The following is a 24,783-nucleotide window of genomic DNA, read 5'->3' on the forward strand; positions in this document are numbered from 1 at the left end:
CCTATACTAAATGATCCTGGTCGTCGTAATGCCACTGCATTCCATACGTTTGCAGGAAACTCCACTGTACTGTCGATCCACTTACCATATTTGTTTACAAAGTTATTTATTGCACGATGACATTTTTGCCATTTCTCTTTGACATGTATACAAAAACTATCTGCAACCTTTCTGACGCACTCTGCTACATCCTCATCACAGTTTTGTAACCTTAATTTGTCTATTACACAGCTGTAAACACTATTGATTCTCTTGCAGCTATTGGGTTCACCACTCCAGGCGTCGAAGAAGACTCGTTGTGTCAGCGTACCCTCCACTTTTGAAAGTACAAGAAGCAACAATTATGCAAATATATGCACGTCATAGTTATTATGCACACACTACAATCATTACTCTACACATCTATAGTTATTAGAAGCTGGAGACTGGTGGAGAATTGTTTCTACGCGTCAATTCATTATACCTATTCCTAAGTACAGAGTACGTTCTTATTCGCTAGTGTTTCCCATCACGCCATAGCTCACCCATAAACCCACGACATTCCTCATTCATGTCACATGCACGTCATACCTTCATCTATAGTTGTCACACTATATTCCTGGCATTGACCAACAGCTGTCTGTGTTATATGCTGCAGACGTAAGGTCTAGCACGGAAACTGTCGATCAGCAGATTCTACATTACATACAATTCATCTTGTTCATCGGACCCGACATACTTCCTTATGTGTAATTGGGCACCTTACTGGTCTTTTCCCACCACTTAGGACCTTGCCCCAGGAATTCCCATCGTTTTCTCACTATTTCTCAGAACTCAGTTTTTACATTTTGTCCAGCTAGATGTGGCAATTGAACCGTTGTATCGATTGCATAATCCTTTGCCACTATTTTTGGATCAATAGTAATACATTTTGAAAATGGGAATGGTTAATTTAAACCATTTCCGGTTTGAAGAGAGAATTAACGGAAAAGATGAAACCTATTCTTGGGAAGCTGAATCGATTGTAAGAAACCGCATTTCGATATTTCTTACTGTTTTTTCTCTGTAGAAATCGGTATTGAAACTGGCCATAGTAAATTTCAACTGTATTCGGTTTTGGTAGAGTGTTGTGGGTTGTGATAAGAAACAAAACCGAAAATAATAGTAAATTTGAACCATTTCCTGTTTCAGTAGATGCTATGAACAATCACTTTATGTTGTCTTGAGATGCTGAATTATTTGTTAAAAAAAAAAACTAATCGCCATTTGTTCTCTTCTCGTTCTATGGCGACAAACGCTGAAACAGCTAATTTTAACAACTTTCGGTTTGAATAGAACTTCAATGGAGAAAAGAGAAATTTTGATTAACAGTCTCAAGCAATTGCAAGAAACCGCATCTAAATAGCATTTACCGTTTTTGTTCTACGGAATAAGTATCGAAACCGGAGTTAATAGTAATTTGAACATTTCCGATGTTGGTAGAATATTGTAATCATGATATGTTATCTTTAGACGCTGAATCGTTTGTAAATAATAGGTCCTCGATATCTGTTACCGTTTTAGTTCTATTGTGATAAATGTTAAACCGCTATCGAAACCGGAAGTAGGTATAATAGTAAATTTAAAGAATTTCCGGTTTCGATAGAGTGTTGCTAATAGTTATGATATACTGTCTTTGAGACACTGAATCGATCTGGTAAACTGGAAATGGCTTATTTGAACTACTTCCAGGTTGAATAGAGAGTTAAGGAAGGAAATGGAACCCATTCTTTAGACGCTGATTCGATTGCAGAAAACAGCATTTATCATTTTTGCTTTAGGGGAATCAGTATTGGAACCTCAAATAATAGTAAGTTTGAACCACTTCCGGTTTTGGTAGTGTTGTGTATAGTCATGATATGTTATTTTGAGAGAGTGAATCGTTTGCTAAGAAACACTTCTCGCTACCTGTTTCCGTTTTCGTTCTATGATGATAAATTTTGAAACAGGAAAAGATTAATTTGAACCACTTTCATCTTGAACAGAGAGTTAACAAAGGAGATGGACCTATCCTTGGGACGCTGAATCGATTTCAAAAGACCGTATCTCAATATCTCGTATCGTTTTTGCTCTGATACCTGTCGACGGACCGATGGACAAAGCTATTCTATAAAACTTCCGACACTTATGCATAGCTTAGTTGGAAAGTGCAAAACATGAATGTAGCGATGCTTAGCGGCCAACCCCTCCTATACCGGTATACTGAATTCGATGACTTTTGGTACATAAGTGGACCATGGCTAACTTAGGCTTTTAGCACATTATCAGCATGAGGGGAAGAAGGGGTGAGGTGTTGGATGGGAAGAAGTGACATGTAAAAATAATCAAAAACAATATTTATTAATGTTTAATTCATAGTTTTCGGGGTCATTAAGATGGATACTGACGTTGTAGATTCCGTTTAACTCCAAGTTCAGACCCATCAGCATGAAGGTAGGAAGGAAAGACATTTAGGAATATTTATCATTACACTACCTTTGAAATGCGTATCTAATGGGCAGTGGCGTATTTAGGGGGGTAGCTATCGGGCTCAAGCCCTCCCCGAAATAATTTCATTATTATTTTTTCGTATTATACGTACAACAGAAATGCTTCTTACTGGTTCTTAAGCTCCCTCTGAAACAATATCCTAAATACGCCACTGGTAATGGGGGAAGGGATTCAAATACTTTCCATAAATCTATCCTCCTAGTGTATTAAGAATGAGCATTTCATGTAGTAACACATAAAAGAACATTCAACCTCTAAAGGGAAAAGGTATGAAAAGGAGTGGAGCTTAGAAAAACACGACTTTTGACAGCAAGTCCCATATCTCTTTGAGAGCAACCTTTGCGACGATCTGTGCCTTAAGTAACAAGCAGTAGTGTCATTTCAGATTCTGCCAAGGAAAAACAGGATTACCCACCGATATCAGTTTCACGTTTTTCTTTAGTAGTAAACAGCTGTGCAAATATTAGTACACAATTTACTAGAAAACATATGTTTCCTCCTAGTAGACCTACCTGACCTCGTAGAAATCAACATTTTCTAGTTTCAACTTTGATCCCTATAGAAATAAAAGGTAACAGATAGCGATAAGTGTTTTTTTTTTTTTGGTTGATTCAATGTCTCAAGAAAACATCCCATAATAACCTACAACAATCTACGGAAACGAGAAGTGGTTAAAATTTACCAGAACTTCAGGTTTCAATATTGAATTACATAGAGCAAAAGCTGTAAAATATACCGAAAAGCGGTTTTCAGCAATCGATTCAACGTCCAAAGAATAGGGTCCATCTCTTCTGTTAAACCTCTGTTCAAATCGGAAGTGGTGGAAATAAGTCATTTCCGGTTTCAACGTTGATCGCTATAGAACGAAAACGGTTATAACGATAAACGGTTTCGCTAACAGACAGCGACAAACGCTTTCCAACATCGATTCATTGCAGAACATACCATCAACACATGCAACACTCTGCCAAAACCGGAAGTAACTGAAGTGTATTAGTACTTCCGGTTTCAAATTTTATTTCTATAGGCCGAAGACATTTCGAAGAGATTTCAGAAAGCGATTTTTTGACATTCAGCCTCCCAGCAATGCGTTTTGTCTGAACTTTTACCTATCTGTTTGAACTTTAGGTGGCTATATCTACAATTTTTTGGTTACAACACTAACCGCATAAAGAATAAAATGCTAATAGATAATGATGAACATTTTTATGATCAGGATTCGGTATCGCAAGAATGTGTTTCATCTCTGATTTTATTCCTGTATCACAACACCAAGTGATAGACATCAATTAGAACTTCCGGTTTTAATGTTAAGCTGCACACAGTCAAAATAATGAGATAGCGAGTAGTGAATTATTGATATGGAGTCAGCATCTGAGAAACGTGTTATATCTTTGATCTTATTCCTCTATTGAAGCTTAAAGTTATAGATATATTACTTCAAGTCTGAGTCTCTCATTCGCATAGTTTGAAACTTTATCTAGTTTCACACTGAAATGAAACTTGCTTGCTCATGTTCAGTATTGGTGACACACTTTCATATTAGAAGAAATAAAAATTGACAAATTTCAATAAGCGATATTTGATAATGGTAGGTCATTTATAACTATTATTTGCACCGCAAGTCATGTTGCAGGAAGCATTACAACTATTCGAGGGAACTCAACTGCGAAAGTAAGTTACCTCCTAATTTTAAGACTTTTCATGTTGATAGTCTCTGTTTTGCTAATTGCTGATTTGATCGGCAGTCGCTGTTTTACTTTTCCGTTATTTCAGCAGTCAATGTTTTGTCCGTATATTGTGTGCATTGCGTACAGACACCTTCCAAGGAGGATAGAACCATAAACATAGTATGAAAAAACTGTCCTTTCCAGCTTTTCTTTTTTAACAAGGGGTGAGGGGATGATCGTTATTCAGCACTTCATATAAGTATGTAATTCAGTAACAACACGTGAACAACGTAATATATATATATATATATATATATATATATATATATATATATATATATATATATATATATATATATATATATATATATATATATATATATATACTTCTTCTTATCTTCGCTTTTAATTACAGACTTCAATTACAATTAACAATTATAAGTTTTAATTGCTCCATATCAATTAATAATTACAACTATACTTTTTAATTTCCTGATGACCAATTAAAAATTAACAATTGACTTAAATTTAATTGTAAATTTTATGATTGAATTCAATCGTAGTTAATGTTAACTACAAACCACAAATTGAAATTAATTGCTATTAAAATTCAGAATAATAACTTTCAAGTGATTAATTAATTGGAATTGATTTTAATTGCTTAATGCCCAACATTGATATATATCATATTCTATCAAAATCAAATATTTCTAACGAATACTATCGCCAAGCATGTTTCCGAGATTGCGAGAGTTAGCGGTAAATTTACTCTCTCACTCGTGACTGATTTTAAACCTAAGCAATGGGCATAACGTCTGGGTACATGGGAAAAGCACATTTTAGTCAATTTAATGTTAATGAGTTTCATTTCCAACATGATTTCCGTGATGTTCAATGCATAATTTGATGCGCTTTGCAAGATTAAGGTGAATTCGATGGAATAGGTCTGAATCGCCGCCGGTTTCAGCACACTGACTGGTAATGCATTCTGTCAGATGGTTTAAATTTCTAATCTTCATCAAATAAACTTTTTCTTTCAGCATACCCTAGACAGTGACGCAACTGGGCTAGTTGTCGTCCGGGGCAAGAACTTACCTTAGCGCCCCCCCCCCCCCTTTGACCAACCGAACTAAAACGAACTCCGACTACACCTAATATTGGTAACACACAGTAATTCTCCTATTCCATTTTTTCTTTAAGCGGTAAAACTTCATATCAAAATTGCAGTACATAATTTAATTTTTAGTACAAGATAAAACACCAAACTAATTAGTATTTGATTGCCAAATAATCTGCGAGTAGCATGCTTGACGTATACTTATAGTCTTATCATAATAACTGCAAATCACAATGTTTTTGGAACTATATCGTGAAGTGCATATGTGTAGAATGAATGAACAGTGTGTTGCTTTAGAATAAAATATTTAATTATGACAAATATTCAAGCTGTTGTCTCAAGTATTATACTCAAACATTTTGCAAATCTCTTAAATCGATGTATTAAATGAAAACACAAAGAGTTGGAATTGAAATCTAACTTTGCGGGCTCTTTTGGCTACAAAGGTTTTAACAACGTCCTCGAAAGATAGCTTTGAAGCTAACTTTTGTTCTATGGATATGATCCTAAGATTAGCAAGTCGTTGTAGTCCTATTAAGTTTCTTAGGTAACTTTTATGGTCTTTAGTTTGCTAAAACTCCTTTCCTTGCCTTATCTCGTGAAAATAAATATTTTCCCAGTTTTGCGACCCCTAATCTGGCGCCCGGGGCACAAGCTCCGTTTGCTGTCCCTTATTTACGTCACTGACCCGAGAAAAATAAATCAAGGGGAGAAAGGTCTGGCGAACAAGGGGATCACTCCACATGACCTCTTCTCCCAATCCAGTGAGGGAAATTGTCATTCAACCAATCTCTAACAGTTGCAGCGTGCTGAAAGCAGTCTGGAAGTCCTTCACAACGCTCAATTTGAGGCATCAATTTATCTCTCAGCATGCTCAGATAAGTCTCACCCGTTACATATTCATCGAAAAAGAAAGGTCCTAGCACATGAGCTTTCCACTAACCACACCATACCATCACTTTTTGGCACCCCTGCTGTTTGGATGGACTCACCCAATGTGGATTGCCTTGGGACCAGTATCGAAGATTTTGTCTGTTCACTTCACCATTGACATAAAACACAATTTCATCACTGAACAATACACAGTCTTTAGTAAAATTGATATTTTCATTCAATTTATCTGCAAACAATTCACACATCTGCATGCGTCTATCGGGGTCATCTTCATTTAAGTGATGCAATATCTGTAATTTCTACGAATGAAACTTCTCCTCTGCCAGATTATGTGGATGGTTGACTTTGGAACACCCAACTCCGTGGATGTTGGAGGAAGCGATTTCTTTGGGCTAGCATAAACCTTAGCCAAGACAGCCTCTTTGGTCCTTCGGAACGGGGTTTGCCCAACACACTGGCTATTTCTTTAAACTTGGTGATTAGTTTCCCGACGGCAGTAAAACAAATAGGTTGACGATGAGGATATCGAAGGTTAAATTCTTCCGCAATTTTGCGATACTACCATCCTTCTCGTCCACTTGATAGTATCAACTCGACTCGTTCTTCTTTAGAGAGAGCCATCATTCAATCTGGAAAAACAAAAACAAATTATTAGAACTCCTTATGTACCCAGACTTTATGGGCACACTATATATATAAAATTGGATAAATTTTCCACTCATTCTAACTTTATGCAGCGATGATCATTAAGGAGCCTCAAAGAAAATATGTGCAATATCAATTCAAAGTATATATATTCTAAATATATACAATGCTCTGGTCTTAAAGTTTTCACATGGTATGCGATGTTTTGTGAATATCTGTGGTTGGCATAAGGGCCTGTATGACAATGAAGAAGGGCAATAAAATGTAAAGGCTGCAATACTATCTTATAGTCAGGAAGCATTATATGCTATTCTCTTGATGATACTCCCTAGATAAATCACTTTATTAATAACATTAGCTGAAATGCCCGTTCTTCGCACGGAGAGAATAAGTTTATGGAAAATATTTCGATCCCCTTTCCCCGTTATGATTCGCATTTCAATGAAAGAGTAATTATAAAAACCCACAAGATAAAAATATTATTTTAGGAATACATTTTAGACTTCCCTACCCCTCAGGATACGCCCTTAATCAATGTGACATGATAAAAGCTTTGAGGCACGAACTAACTGTGTTCCAGGGTTTATTTGAAACGAGTAAGTTGCGTTCCGCAATGCGATCATAAACAACGTCTATTCCAATGTAGCGAAAAAAGAAATATAGAAATTGAACTTCCTCCTTTAAAACCGAAATTTTGGAAAACGTTGAATCACGTTTCTGATTATTTGTAATGAGGTGCTTATATACGTAGTTTTATCTTTCTAGTTTAAGGGGCTCACGAGATATTCTATTTTCTGTATTAATTTTGAATCCCATTCTCCTTCAGGATACATCCTTTAATCAAACTGTTGATTGAAACCTAGTATGAGATAGATACTAAAATATGTTCCATAATTCATTTCGAACTTTCTAGCTATTTCCTTGTGATGTGATTACAAACAACATATAACATCAGTTTCAATGCGGGGGAGGAAATAACAGAAAAATGCCTCCTCGGAAGCTTTTAAAAACGCTGAGATACGCGTCCGGTTATTTTTAATGAGAAGTTTTTACGCCGATCTTCATCTCACTAACTTCAGAGATTATGTGGTACTCTATTCTGAGCAAAATATTTGAATCCCCTTTACGTTCTTTACCATATGTACTTTTAAATCAAAAATGCTTTCATATTCATGGTTCTCGTAACAAAACAAGTTTACTGTCGAATCCTCACATTTCTAGATGTATTAATATGCCCTAAATTTTCAGTGAATCACTTCCATTCTTTCATATAATTGTACACATTGCACCCCTTCCAATTCCAGGAGCAGAATTTTCGAAAACGCTTAAATATGTATTTTCTTTTATTTTTAATTACAAGTTTATATAACAAATTTCACACCTCCAACTTAAACTAACCCTTATATTAGGCATTTTTTTCTGAATCAATAAGGAATCTTAAATTATAGAGATTATTCCCCTTACCGTCTGTAGAAACGAAATTTTCGCAGACACTGAAGTACGTATTGAATAAAGTTTTATTTAACAGTTTAAACACCTATTTTCACATATCCAAGTTAAGCAAATCCTCACAATGGGTTCTTTCTCAATAAAATTGGGATATTATAGTAATTACCATCTCACCCCCTCCCTACCACCACCTAAGAAGCAGAATTTTCTAAAATAATGAAACACAGGCAGGGGCGGATCCAGGGATCCAGATCGCCCCCCAGAAGAAGAAACTTTATTGTTTTTTTATATAAATAAAATCCATCCCAGAGTTTGGAGCCCTTAAAAGTAGCATTATGACAACCCACCGCCCCCCCAGAAGTCGGTCCTGGGTCCGCCCCTGAACACAGGTCCTATTATATGCCACTAAGAGTGTATATACTAATTTCACGTCTCTAACTTGAACAAATCTCAACCTAGTGAAGGTTTTCTCCTTTTAGTATGGAAATTCCCTTGTCACTATTTTAGACGACATGGACTTAGGAAAGATGGGAATTCCCATCTCGCCTAAAATGGCGGAAATTCTTACCTTCGAGAAATCAGTGACTAAAAAGCCGTTAGACGAGATGAGAGGGCATCATTATAATTATGCTGGTCTGTTCGTGGAAATTAACAGTACGTTTTTGCTATATTAGAAAAAGTCCACAATTTAAAAAAGAAGATTAGACATTTATGTTCTACAAGAAATATTTTCAAATTCCTCATATTAAGAAATAACACTAAGTTACTTGAGACGCCACAAAATTAAAAGACTCTGGGAAATATTTATTATTTTAGATTATAAAGTGCTGTTTTGTAGGGGTGCGCTTACATAAGACTTTCACTTTAACGAGCTAGCTACTTCAAGCAAATAGCTGTTTCGTTCAAATTAATGTAGTTCAAAACTAGAATCAAGATTTTTTTCCATGATTATTTGAAGGAGGGTTCTTGTATATTGAAATGAAATGTTAATGTAGAGCAGGGGTTCTCAAACTTTTTTTTTTTTTTTTTAACGTGGAGCCCCTGTCAATGATAATAACGCTCAAAGAGCCACAACATGTAGTTCTTGTGCTATAATAAAACATAATTATATTAATATCGGTAAAGCGCGTGTAAAATAATTTATTTGCAATCTGAATAAGCTTACGACAAACATCTATTTTTCAAACACCAAATTTGAAAATTGTCCTTTTAATAAGATGAGTGATGCTGTTTTCTCATCCTGCATAATTCTTTTATATTCAGCTTGATCGAAGATACTCGAAGTCTCATTCAGGTTCAGCATTTAAATCGATTGCGGTACCTTGTTTTCGTCGCTGCATACAAGGCAAGGAGTGTTTTCCTCAAAAATTCTCAACAGCATTTCCAGTAAAGGTTCTACATATTTAATGAATCTTGTCCTATATATTCTCAAAATTGATTTAAATGAATTTGTTTCGTTAAAACCTTCTCTTCTATATATTTACTCTGTCTGTCCCTCCAGGAGACAAAAGAATCTCAAGAACTGTATAATGAATCATCATCAATTTTGGCCAGGATCTAGAAGACCAAAAATTAAAAACCGTGTTCGTTGATGGACGTGATCCATCTTGTTGATCTCGAGATATGGACAATTAAAAGTCAGTTCCTACGGGGATAATTATGTATATCATTATTGATTGATGGACTATACACAGTGCTGTTGGGGTTATCGGATTGGTACAATACTCAGAATGCAAAATACTCATCTATCCATGAAATATAACACTAAAATGAAACTAAATGACTAGTTGACACATCTAAGTACTTAAATATTCTCAAGTTTTGAATATTAGATCATCGAGAGGAATGAAATATTTTCTATTTTTGAGTATTCATTCATTGAGTTAATGAAATATTTTCAATTTTTGAATATTCATTCATTGAGAGGAATGAAATATTTTCAATTTTTAAATATTCATTCATCGACGGAGAATTAAATATTTCCAATTTTTGAGTATTCATTCATCGAGAGGAATGAAAAATTTTCAATTTTTGAGTATTCATTCATGAAGGGGAGCGGAATATTTGAATTTTTGAGTATTCATTCATCGAGGGGAATAAAATATTTTCAATTTTAGAATATCCATTCATCGAGGGGAAACGAAGGATGAGGGGGAAATACAAAAATTCAAACTTCAATTTTCACATTGTATACACTGTGACATACCAAACTCCTCACCGTGATACTGCTATTTGTTCCACATATTACGAAAGCTTTATTTCGTCTTAGCACTTTGACTGGCTTCTATGAGTACAACCAAGTTCAAAATATAACAGGAATTGTTAAAACATATGGAATAAGAAACAGAGAAGATGGTTTGTTAGGGATTGTACTGTGGTAGAAAGTAGATGCGTTAAATGTATTCGGTTTGCAGATAATATAGCTCGTGTTGGGGCATCTAAATGAGAACTTCAAGAGAAAAATATAAATAATGTGGAATGAGCGTAAATAATATACAGACAAAAGCAATGTCGATATTCTGAAAGGTGGAAAGAGGATTTTTTAAGGCTGTTTTGGCACCTAGTTGTATTATTATTAAGGATATGAAAGCCACCTAGATCGTATTATTACTAAGGATTTCATATGTGAAGTGAAAATAACAACGGAAATAATAAAGCAATTAAAAAGGAACCATTAAGACACAAAAAGAAAATGTATTGCTGTATATATATATCGTCAATAAAGTGTAAAGAAAATGACTCATGGGCGCCTTGTATCAGGTTCATATTTTAATGTAAGGAGTAGAAATGTGGACATCATAAAAAGTAATATATTTGAAAATATGAGTAAGCTTATAGAGAAGAAGGGATATAATTACTGACATTTTAAATAGAAATGAATTTACTTGAGCTATTATATAAATATAATTTCTTATTTTATCTTTCTTAAATTTTACATGTGTAGTCTATTTTTATATGTATTGTATCTGTATGATGTACTGTGACTTGTACTTTTTATTATATTAGCAGAGCAGATACGTTTTAACACACCGGTTATTCTATTTATGATTATTGAAATTGCTTATATTTTGACACGGTCAGTACCACGGCACAGCTCATATCGAATGTGATCAATAGAATATAATGAATTACCTTGTATTCAACACTGCTAAGAAGTTAATATTCCATTTGAGAATAAATTACCTAGACAGTTACATAATTACAGCGTATAAGCATATACAACACTATATGAGAATAAAGGGTAAATAGTTGTCAAAATACTATTTCATTCTTCTACGATTTGAAATCTCTATCAATGATAAATGATTACTTACGAAATTGTTTAAATCTCTATTCTATTTTCTTTCTTAAATATATTATATCAAACTAAAATTGAATAATTATCTTTTCACAGTAGATCGCCAACTCATTATTCATGTATAATATGCTTTTATCTTTCAGAAGTTGATTTGTGGACTGCTCCTATTAGCAATAGAACCACAATCGATGTTATGATAAAGCCTGAGCATGCAGAGAGAGTAAAAGACTATTTATCAGAAGCCAATATGGCGTATGATATAATGATAGAAGATTTACAGAGGGCAATAGATAATGAAAATCCAAAGTTATCCGAAGACGATTTGACTCATTTGGAAGGGCGTAAAGGTAAAGATATTTAAATTATTTTAAGATGGAAAAAAATATTAATAATACACAAAATTTATGTACAAGTTTACACAAATGTTCATTGTTTTGCTTGTCTGATGAGTTTCATAAAATTGACTGTCATCTCTGTGTGACTTAGAAGTTAGATTTCATATTTTTATTACCACTGTCCTATTTACAACTATACGTCTTCATGTGGATCTCAGCAGGATTATTGTTTCCCCTCCTGAATTTTCTGTTGTACGTACTTTAAACAAATATTTACACATACCTTACCATATTTACAAACATTTTCACTAATAACCAATTTTACCACCACAACTGCAGTGCATAGTTATAAGATTCACGAATATATTACAAGGGATAATTTGAACAGCACAAAGGGATTAGAAGCAGACATGAAAAGCAAACCAGATTAATGCTTTCGCTAAATGCTTCATCAGACAAAGAGGAATAACTTCGGAATCAAATTTTAGTTGAACGGTTTAGCGTACCTTCAGCGTAAGCTGTGGATGTACAGGGTTCTCTCCCTCTGAAAGTTAGCATGCTAATTATGTCTTCGAGGGAGCTCATCGGAAAGAAAGAAAAATTAAATAAAATAATGAATAACTGAATAATTAAGTACCACAGTAGTGTTCTAAATCTAGTTTGATATTACGCTGTATAATTCACTGTTGTCATTTATTCTGTAATATTTTTCTTTTCTTTTCTTCTTTGTTTGATGAAGTATTTAGCGAAAACTTATAATTTCCTTCCTTCTATTCACGTTTAACAATAGCTTTTTAAGATTTTCTGGTAAATAATTTATTTTACAACAAAGAGCCATTGGTATATAATTGAGATTATAATTTTCAGAAACATTAAATTCTTGTATACACGTTGAAGAATTATGTTCAAAATGTTAGCAATCAACTCTATTTCAATGGCTACTTGTGGGTAGGTAAAATTGCAGTAAACAAAGACAGACGTAATTCATATTTTTGTCACTTTTTCTGCAGTTTTGTATATTGAAACAATCTACTTAAGGCTCAGACGAAAGATAGGATTTAGCAAGTTTGAACACAACTGTTCTTTCCTTAAAAAGATGAAGATCAATTTTAATAAAAGTCAAAGCGTTAACTTACCTACCTCTATAAGTGGCGTAACTGGTTTAACTTGACATCTATGTGGAACAAAAAATTTCCCGTAGAACATTCACTACTTATTACACTTTACGTTGTTCAATTATATATATATCTTCGAACTTCCACCATTATAGCAATTTTACTTCCCTTGTGTTGTTTACCTAAAATGAACGATCAGCTGTAAACTATAGGTTTTTCATGCTGTTATCTCTTGTAAACTTGTATTGCAAGAAAAACCTTCAACGCTGTAGTACTTTAATAATGAATAAACCAAAAGTTAGCGTATCAGAAAACTGTTAAAAGGTAAAAGCGGATAGAGGAAAAGCTTTATGAGACGAGAGTCTATATGCCAGTACGAGTTTTACTGATGCCTTATTTATTTATTTATTTATTTATTTATTTATTTTCACTCACTCAAGATGTTCTACCCTTTGTTTGGATGAACACATACAGGGACAAAATCACAAACTGATTAATAAATTCATTAGAGCTTACCATCCCTTTTCGGCATTAAAGTCATACGAGATAAAACCTGGAAGTTAAAGGAAGATTCGAATCACTACTCAGATCTTTCTTAAATCGGAATCTGAATGATCACCGAAGACCAAAACTTTCATATTGCAAAATATCAAGAGCGAAAGGGAGAAAAGAAAGAAAGAAGAAATGACATTTAGCACACTGAATATATAAAATAATAATATATCATAATGTGTTATCGTGAGACAGATACGATATTTATGCCTTATTTTTAATTTACAAAAACAATTTCACAATGTATTTGTGCGTTATATACAAACCACAAACAACAGACAAAGTTATTAGAAACATGATATCACCAAGAACATTATTAGAAATAGTATTGCCAAATAACAATTATAAATTTAGTTTGTTATAGATGGAATAACTCCAAGCAGAGTTTTTGTTTCGAAATATATGTGTTATCTTGAGATTAGTAACTTGTTTTAATTTTATTAGTTTTGAAAGGATCAACGATGTAAAAAATGTTAAGTTTTACCGTATACACACAATGTTTATCTCTCTCTCTCTCTCTCTCTCTCTCTCTCTCTCTCTATATATATATATATATATATATATATATATATATATATATAATTAAGAGTAAAAATATAAGATTTTTTTAAATACTAATTTTCTTCCTTTGAAAACAAGTTTCATAGGGCTTACATTTAACTCTACAAAACTAATCCTCTGATTTCTTTTTATTTGAAAGATATATGTTGTTAAGCAAGATAGTTTGTAAATAATTATTATAGGTACTTCTTATATCTAAATTCATATAGTGCTTAAATGTAGCTTTGTAAGGAATGTTTTTGGTTTCCAGAGACTAGACGGTTATCGAAGAGAAGCGTGGGCGAGTACAACAGTATATGGAATTGTTGCTTTGTTGGTGAGGGGTGGATCAGAGTGACAATGGCGTTGAGTAGCAGGTGAACGCAAACTTTCAAAGAAAGAAAAATATTAATACTGTTGTTGTTAGTTTGTTTTTGAATGAAAGTGAGTAAACACTGGGTCTGCCTGCCTCTGGTGACATCAGTGGAATTCTAATGATATGCTTGTTTTCTCTTATCTGGGAGAGAAAGTCTCATTGTCTGCTCGATTTCTGCTTGTGTTATGCCTGCTACTCAGTTTATTTTTAATTCATTAATTTTTGGTCACGTGTGTCATTTGTCTACATTATGCATGATAGATAAACTGAATTTTTATTACAGTACAAAACAAAAAAAGTACTAGAGCATGATTGTGCTCCATGGAAACTACTATTAGAATTCTACTGCCCTTAGCTCGCATGAATATTGTAAAAGTACATTAAAAGTTTTTTTTTTTTTTTTTTTTTTTTTTTTTTTTTTTTTTTAAATCTGTGTTTGTATTGTAATTCTCAAGTTATTTAAGCACTTGAAACGACTCGCTTGAATATACTTATTCTTTCAGCTTTTTCTCTGATTGCTTTGGACTGATACTTATTATTGTTAAGGTGCATCATTAAGGTTAAATTATTGTGTTAAACTATTTTGCTAATTATTTTCTTCTTCAAACAAAGAATATATTTGAACAATTTTTGATCATTAACAAGAAATTCTCCCTTGGGAAGCCTAAATACTTTTCAAACGTTTTTGAACGCGAAGCGTATATGACGAAAATACATACACTTTTACAAATATTTGAACAATTCAACAATCAGCATCCTAGGCTGAAGTTCAACCTGTGAACGTGAATTTGATAACTGTCTTCCATTTTTAGACTTACTGATTACCGATCACATAACAAATTTATAACAAAAGTATATCGAAACCTAATGCAGGTACTACTTACATACACCAACAGTCAGCTCATCCGCCACTGTACAAGGCCAATAGTTGGAAGAATTTATTTCGCAGGGCATTATTAATATGTGATCTTTCAAATGATCTTAATGATGAAATACAGTTTTCATTCAAAATAGGACATAAACGGTTATGAGTTGTGTACTTTACGAAAGTCATTTAATCAAACACGTCGTTTAATCAAGCCCCAAAAACAATTATTTCTAAGGAAGCAAAATCTTCGGTAAAAAATCGTTATTTTCCACAATTATCGACAAAAATTCAAAGTATTTTTGGAAAACATAACATATCTGCATCTAGTATCCCGCCTAGAAGTCTACAAACACATCTCATCGGAAAGTTTTTTTTTTTAATCCAGTAAATAAGTCGGGCATTTACCACGTTCAATGTGGATATGACTCCTCATATATAGGCCAAACGAAATGCAATATTAACACTCGAATTAAAGAATATATTAGACAATCGAAAAAGGCACAAGAATAGGGCATGTCAGGATTGGCGCTTTATTTAAAACAACATAATATAAAACAGGTTAATGTAATAGGTTAAGCAAAAACAAAGAAACAACGAGAGCTTAAAGAAACATTCTTTATTCATAAATACAAATTTGCTTCAAATCTGGATACTGGCAACATTGGTAGAATTTGGTTACCTGCCTTTGATACATACTTTGAATCTGGCAATAGTGACGTAACATAGGCACAGCGCTTCCTTCGATTCAGTTCACTCTTTTTTGCACTTTTCTCTACTCGTTGCTCTGCTCGTAACATTTCGGGATCCATTTTTTATGTTACATTTGTTTGGTGGTGTGTATTCCTTGTTTTACATCTTTTATCTCCTACCCGTTCTAATCCTTTTCACCCTGTCACTGAGAACGGAACCAGCTTCGCGTTCCAAAACGTTTGAAAAATATTTAGGCTTCCCAAGAGAGGATTCACTGGTAAGTATGTAATTTCTTGTTAATTTGAATCACCCTCTCATGCGTCCATATAATTTTAATTTTTGATCATGTTTGATCAGAATTCTGAAAGAGTAATTTTTCATCCTAAAATACTTCAACTTATTTCCTTAAGTTTATTATTTTCATATTTTTTTTTCGATGTATTATTTTGTAGATTACGATATTTTAAAAAGAGATTCTAGGATTACCAAGCCCAAGGAAAAATGGATAACTAATATGTCTTTTCTGTCAATAACTTTGAAATAAAGAAACTATTATGAATAAGCATCCATTTCTGTAACCTACAAAGAAGTACGTATATTTTCGTGATACAGTGTACTGTACTGTCAAACCTATCTGCTAACTGTGACAGTTTTAAGGTGTAGGCTTGATTGTTACTTATTACTAAGGTGCATCATGTTAAAGTAATGTGCACATGTAATATCCTTACTTCTCAAATGGAAGACTCAAGTTCAAATCCAGTGGCACCTGAGTTAAAGTAGGGATTTTCCTCAGTTTCACAAGGCGAATGCCGGATAATACTTTTAACTATAAACACTGATCACTGGCCAATATCCTCTCATTTCCAGTGGCATAGACAAGAGAGAGTTTAAGGGTTTAACCCCTTGAACAAGATATTATGCAAAAATACATATTTATTATGTTAAGATATTATACAGAAATGACGCGTGACCTAAAAGAAAACAAAATTGAGTACTTGAACCACAGATGACGAGATTCTCCGTACACCACTGTCCATTTCTTATCAGATTGTTATTAATAATTTCAATGCAAACCGCCTTCTAAAATTGTATCTGTAAATTTGTGAAACAACTAATGAAAAGAAACTGAGTAATCTGGTATCCATTTTTTTTTCGTTTCGGTGCCTCGCTTTGTAATAGTAACAGTACTTTTAATCCATATTCAGGTAGCTGATATGATGTAATATATTTTTACGACATATAATAGAGTAATCCTTCGAAAATATGAAGATTAGAACATTTATGTTTAGATTTCAATGTTATTTCATACACTCAACGCTTCGTGAAAGAAGCATGATAATGCATGACAAAATCATCATCATCAGAATAATAGTTTTACCTGTGTAAAAAAAATGTTTACCTACTTGTTATAATATGTATTTAATGTAATTTGTTCTTTTTTCCTCCTAGGTCACAGAATGTCGTGGGATGCCTATCACCGTACAAGAGATCACCATGGCTACTTGGACTACCTTGCCCAGACTTACTCTGATACTTGTTCTACAAGGATTATTGGGACTTCTGCTAATGGAAGACCACTAAAACTGCTCAAAATTTCTAATGGAAAACCAGGAAATCCAGCCATATTTATAGATGGAGGTATACTATAGTTAATATTTATATATACTAATTAAACATACTGTACATTTATCGTTAACAAGCAACAACAGATGAAATCATAACTCTCAGATATAAAATTCAGTTTAAGTCAGATGAGCTATCTTAGGACATTGTCTTGCATTAAGGTTACAGTACAATAATAATAATAATAAATAATAATATTAATTTATCATGTATTTATCTATATGTATAATAGGAGTCTAGACTGCTAAACTTATTGACTGCTCAATACCTAGGCCAAACTGTTTAAGCTAAAAACTTGAAATTTGGACAGGGCATAGAATTTCTGACGTAAGGTATCACTAAGGAAGAATTTTTGAAATTCGATGTCGAAAATGGGTATAGGGGTTGCAATAATTATAAAATGTTCATATCTCGAAATGACTTAAGTTTAGAGGCATGAGAGTTTTGTGTGTTTTGACTTTTCATGTAAAATAATTAAAGACGTATTTCAGCGTTCTTCACTATTTGATCTAAAAAGGAAAAAAAAAGGTGGTGTGAGTCTTCGAGTTCAGACAAATTGTATATGAAAAATGCAGAAGAAAGAACGTAAGACATATCCCGCAGTAACTCGTGGGAACATTAATAATAATAATAATATAATAATCGTCATGGGTTTTATTCCCATGATCTACCACATCTATTCCGATCACTCAACCTCTATTAAATAGGCAAGTAAGGAAATCTGAGAATAAAGATGGTCGGTAAGTAATGCTACAATATCTTCCCTATATATTGAGACTACAATGAAAACGGTAATATGTTTAAAAAACATAAGGCAAATTACTGTATTGACATTGCTCTCTTGAAAATGAGCCTCTTGAATTTCACCCTTCAACTTTCCATCAAATGTGTAACTGTGTAGAACTTTGCAAGTATCCAAAATAGGATTTTACAGCAAATACACTTTCTACCTTAAACATACACGTTTCTGTGACGTCTAGCCTCTGAAACGTCACTTCATGTTAAAATAATTCTTTTTCGCTCGCCATGCACCAGGAAGATTGTTTGTTGCTATGTACTTTTCTTTTTAATTTTCATTATCACAATGAATCCATAAACGTTCATTTCTTTTCTTTTGTTTCTCTTTTTTTCTTCAAATTTACGGTCAGTAAGCTGCAATATTTCATTGTAAGATAGAGAAACTATTTACTATAGTCTATTTACTTTCTTCTCGTTATGAGATTCACGATTAGCTTTTCTTATAGCTCAATATAAACAATCGCCATTTCTCTATTTATGTAATTGATCAAAAAAGGTTGTCTCAAAATTTTCTTCTTTATTTTCTATCTTAGTTGCGAACGCAGCTGTATGTTCAACATGCTATTTTTTCTAATCATTTTCGCACTAACAATGTGTCGATAGTCTTTTGTCATCTGGTTGTTCGTGCACTTGTACACAGTTAATGATTTGGTCGCTACTAGAAAATAAATGTATCAGTTAACCATAGTTGGAGTCACTGTGTAGGGAGACACGGAATATATGATATACATTGACTTTACATATATGTGAAAAAAAATCTGAAAATACGTTTCGTATTGTATTTACGACTCTCGTTATTGCTAGATTTCCAAACTATGCTATATATGTGCTTAAGTGTGGAAAATCTTGTAAAACGTTTCATCTGTCCATTTGTCTGTCTATAGGTATTAGAGCATTATCGGTAAGTGATAGCGGAAAATGTATTTTTTGATATACTTGAATATTGAGCATCTCAAGAATACGTTTTAGAAGTAGTAGGACACAGGCAGCTCGTGAGGAAAGTCATACCGGTAAAATTAAAATTTTATCGCTTGAAACTAATGAAATACAGGTTTGCTAATGTATTATCCGGTGTAATTTCCTCCACGAGCCACCTCTGTATTAACGAACTATTAGTTATCCTTCTATTGGAGTTCTACCGTTGAAGATCTTACGTTGAACTGTGAGCCCAACTCTCAAATAGCCACGATGCTGGAAAGAGACACTAAACCCCAAATCAACCAATTAATCAACATGTAAAGTGTTTTTCAGAATAAATTTCAGTCTAGCAACCACGAGTACCTTAACATTACTCTCTTAATACAATTAGTGCCACAGTAGAAAAACAAATCTTAGAGCCACTGTATTTTCTTACGAAAATAGAATAAAGATGTCGAAAATAAGCAAAGATTTTCACGAATTAACTAAAAGGGTTTGCCCAGAGAGCAGCTGTTACGTAACACAGATGTGCCACAGCATTGCAGGGTGAGTTACTTGCTCACCACGTGTTTGCCAATGTTAAGCGACGTGTGAGTTATATATGCTTTAAGAATTCCCAGGCTCAAAACTAGCTTCAGTTAAATGCAACACTCATGGTACTTATCATGTTAAACAACTTCATGCAAAGTTAAGTGACTGATCTAAGTTTGCGCAAATTCAAGTTTATTCTAAGTATTATTTATTTATTTATTTATTTATTTATTTGTGATACTGCAGAGGATGCTCACAGGATGGATAAGGAGAAAACTTAAATGTAAAATAATTACATGAATGCTACGCAACATATATAAACTTTTACTTAGTTTGTCAATTTAACATAGTTACTTTAATTTGCCTCTTAACAGTTAATAATAGTAAATACTAAATTTAATTACAGGTATCCATGCTAGAGAGTGGATTTCCCCAGCAGTTGTTTCTTATATCGCTAGAGAATTATCTGAAAACCAAGACAAACACAAAGCATCTGTTGATGGAATAGATTGGTACATTTTACCCATAATGAATCCAGACGGCTATGAATATTCACACGCATCCGATCGTATGTGGCGAAAGAATCGTGCAAAGACCTCTAGCTACTTGGGCTGCATGGGAGTCGATTTGAACCGAAACTTCGGCTATCACTGGGGAGAATCTGGCTCCAGTAGTCAACCTTGTAGAGAAATTTACAGAGGAACAAGGGCCTTCTCGGAACCTGAATCTCGAGCAGTGCGAGATTTTATCACTGCCCATGCCAATCAAATTAAGGTAAGCATGCATTCGATGTTGATAATATTATATTTTACTGGAAAGGTTTTCTCGAAAGACTTAAATGTAAGCGTCACAATGAAACTTTGTAATCAATGTTACTGAGTCCTTTATATACTACTACTACTATTACTACTACTACTACTACTACTACTACTACTACTACTACTACTAATAATAATAATAATAATAATAATAATAATAATAATAATAATAATAGAATTCAATTTAATAACATATTTAAAGTGCTATAAGAACAACATTAGTCAAGTATAGCATTGTACAAGGTAATTGACTGTTTTGTGCATAATACTATTAAAGACGCAGAATTCAAAGTTAGCACTATATAAAACTACAATTGAGTATTTCATAGTTTAAAACTGAGTCATGTAAAGTAAAATATAACAAAGTAAAACACTAAAATAGCCCTAATCTTAATGGTTAGATTAACTACTAATAAAATATAAATACAAATATTTATAAAAGAGATTAATGTATAAATTGTTATTATGTCAGGATAAAACATTATAAAAGTACTAGAAACCTATCAGAACCCTAATTTCTTAGAGTCTTATATTCTGTTATTAAACATAGTAAAAAAATGGTGCTTAATACAGAGTTCTGTGTACAGTTCTTTCACAATAAATTTTCTTTCCTTATTATGTGAGTTGATACTCTGTATGAAATATTATTTACAAGGTACTGACTGTACAATTTATTTTCTAGAATGGATTCTAAAAATCTTTATGCTTGTTGTTTTCTTTTTTGTGATAAAAGGTCTAGATTAAAATCCTCTAATAATCTCTCGTAGTCACAATAGTATTGGTACAAATGGAAATGGAAATATACATATTTTATAAATATTTTTTGGATCTTTCTATTTTATCATTATTTGTTCTGCTAATGTTTGACTAAATCGCACTTGCGAATTTAGGTTTAATAATAATAATAATAATAATAATAATAATAATAATAATAATAATAATAATAATAATAATAATAATAATAATAATAATAATAATAATAATAATAATAATAATAATAATAATTATTATTATTATTATTATTATTATTATTATTATTATTATTATTATTATTATTATTTATTTATTTATTTATTTATTTATTTATTTATTTATTTTTAGTGCCATGAACAGCCAGATAGCAAAAATACAGCACTTAGTCATAGAACTAAGGGTTATAACACACATCTTATATTCCTTTTAATATTAACAATACATTTGTTTCGACGATAGGAGGTCATTGTCTATCTTATAATATATACATAATTTTATGTCTTGTATCTTGTCTGGATAAACATAATTACTTCATTATTCATTAAAATAGTTAGTCAATTTTCTTAAAATTGTCCTTAAAACAAGGATACCGTCAAACATACAAATAGACTATAAAAATATACATACCTATTAAAATCTATACGTCTGTTCAATAAATACAATTATCCCGATAATATATTAAAAGAACTTGTCAGTTTTCTTAAGATTATAGAATTTTTATTCATCGGAACCACTTCCGATGCTTTTCTAAGATTATATGTTGGTACCCTTATACCTATATTATGTAGGCAGTACTCACTACTATATCTATTATCTAAAATTTTCTGAATAAAGTTTTTCTCTATCATTTTTCTTCTTACATGTAATTCTTGCAACCCACAGTATTCGTTCCAGTAATCATAACTATGAGAGTAGTAATCTTTTTTCTTATTTCTACACAATAGCCTAATGAAACATTTTTGAACCGATTCAATTTTGCTACATAATGTTGTGGATATATTATTCCATATAATAATAATAATAATAATAATAATAATAATAATAATAATAATAATAATAATAATAATAATAATAATAATAATAATAATAATAATAATAATGGCAGATAAATAGATTGACTCATTTTATTTAATGTGTTCTTCATGTCATGAGTTCTTCGAATAATGCTGGGACTTGAATCCGGTGCATTCAATCTGCAAATCAACTTTCAAACAACATTACTTCCTCAGAACAGATTCGTTGCCACCACACTTTCTCTCCTCTGAAGTAACTAGATTACAGGATCTATCAGCTAGTCCTGACTAATGATAACAATAACAACTTGAAATAAATGTTATTATCTGGCACTATTTTTTTTAAAATATATTTTAGGAAAGCTTCTTACAATATCTTCAAAAGCGACAGCAACATTCTTAAAATAAGCTAAATTCGTTAAGAGTTAAACTTTCCTCACTTTTTTTCGCATTGTATACTCGTAATACTATTTCATACCCACTATAGTCTTATATTTGTCATTATATTAGGGCCTATGCAACTATGTTACGAGAACTAAATTAGTAATGAAACTAAAATCCTTTCTGAAAGTTCAATCCTGAAAATAAAGTAAAGAAAAGCGACCTTATAAATACTGCAACACCAGAAATAATAGATTTCTTGAATATTTTCTTCCTTTCTAGCAAAGTTTCTGTGTATAATACTAGCTCTTTTATACAGAAACACATTTAAATTTAATTTTCGAAAAGTTAGAAGCTGGCATAAATATTTCAAAACGAAAGAAAGTCTATGATAATTACCTTAAAAAATTACAGCTTTTAGAGCCTAGAAGACTCTCTGAATAAAATTTAAGTGCTAAAAGTAATTGAAGAAAATTCGAATTTTGATAATAGTAAATAATATACTATGAGACACGTAATATATTGACAGATTCTAGTAAGACAGTGATTCTAGACAACCTTATAAATGGTTGTACTTATAAAGAAGGATTTCCTTAAATACAGCAGTGATTTTATTTTTATTTTTATAATTTTAGGCATACATTACATTCCATAGTTACGGTCAGTACGTCCTGTATCCTTGGGGTTATGCAAATAAGGTACCTCCAGACTACCGGGACCTTGACAGAGTTGGAAGAAAAATTGCTCAGTCTATCCGCTCAGCTGGTGGACCAGGATTCACTGTGGGATCTTCTTCAGCAACACTTTATCCTGCTGCAGGTATGTAATGAAATCATTTTTTATAACCATAAGTGTTTAAATAGCTTAATTTTATTTGTAATTAGCAAGAAGTTGCACACAACGAAAAATACAGTAGATTGTAGTACTGAACGAGTTTACTGAAGATAGATATCATTGCATGCAATATATATATATATATATATATATATTCCATATATTCTGTGCTATTTAAGACGGCACATTAAGAGTCAGATTTTAATTGCGTGGAACAATGTAGAAATGAAAATTTATCAGTTAATTGTTAAATACAAAATTGTTCAGTTTATCAGTACACAAAGACTTTCATTCTTTTATGAAAGACAACTTGTTGTAGCATGTTTCTATACATCATTTCTTAGCACATACAGAGACTCATAGTATATTTGTTCTACTGTATTACTGTACAATAGTGATGTAAAAAAATAATGTTTACGTTCTTTTTTTATGTAAATGGATAACGAAGTTGCTGGACCTCATAAAATTAGGAATTTATATTATAGAATTATTTCGATATATTTGTAGCCTTTCCGACTTAAGAACACTTATGTTCTACCTCTTTTATAATACAATTATAAAAAAAATACTTATTATTATTAAGTATTTTGCCTTTTGGCAGGTCCTGGGACTAATGAGGCCTTTTTTTCTTTTCTTCTTAATTTTCAGTTTAGGCCTGGAAATGTTTCTTCCACGTTTCTCGATTTTCAGCTTCCTCTTTTAACTTCCAATATTTTCTTCTGTTTTGCAAATCATACGTCACTTGTGTTCTTCTTCTTATTTCTCGCTTTCCTTCCATCTTTCCTTCTATGGCGGTATGAAGAAGACAATTTCTTCACAGGATGTGTCCAATCCAATTGGCCTTCCTATGAAGGATGCTGGATAGAAGTGTCCTCTTCTCTCCTATTCGTTTTTAAAACATCTTCGTTTGTTATTCTTTCTGTCCATTTTATCTTCTCCATCTTCATCCAACACCACATTCTGAAGCTCTCTAAATATTTCTTCTATAATTTCCATAATGTCCAAGTCTCTGAATCATAAAGTCCAATACACCATATATAAAATATTTCTTATGTGG

General features: G+C 32.5%; 1 protein-coding gene across 2 annotated transcripts in view; it reads left to right on the forward strand.

Moving 5' to 3' along the window:
* LOC145662966 (carboxypeptidase B-like) overlaps positions 1 to 24,783 on the forward strand; it is a 49,790-nt gene that overhangs the window by 21,585 nt on the left and 3,422 nt on the right. Inside the window, exons 2-6 of one of the 2 annotated variants that reach the window (XM_081729044.1) lie at positions 11,725 to 11,928; positions 14,395 to 14,460; positions 17,507 to 17,695; positions 20,334 to 20,701; positions 23,528 to 23,711. In XM_081729044.1, the coding sequence (XP_081585170.1) occupies positions 11,725 to 11,928; positions 14,395 to 14,460; positions 17,507 to 17,695; positions 20,334 to 20,701; positions 23,528 to 23,711 (1,011 nt within the window). The remainder of the gene's footprint in view (positions 1 to 11,724; positions 11,929 to 14,394; positions 14,461 to 17,506; positions 17,696 to 20,333; positions 20,702 to 23,527; positions 23,712 to 24,783) is intronic. The other variant, XM_081729045.1, reaches the window with a different exon arrangement.

This window comes from Thermobia domestica, chromosome 10, assembly GCF_964235325.1.
Source record: "Thermobia domestica chromosome 10, izTheDome1.hap1.1, whole genome shotgun sequence".
In the NCBI taxonomy this organism is placed as follows: domain Eukaryota; kingdom Metazoa; phylum Arthropoda; class Insecta; order Zygentoma; family Lepismatidae; genus Thermobia; species Thermobia domestica.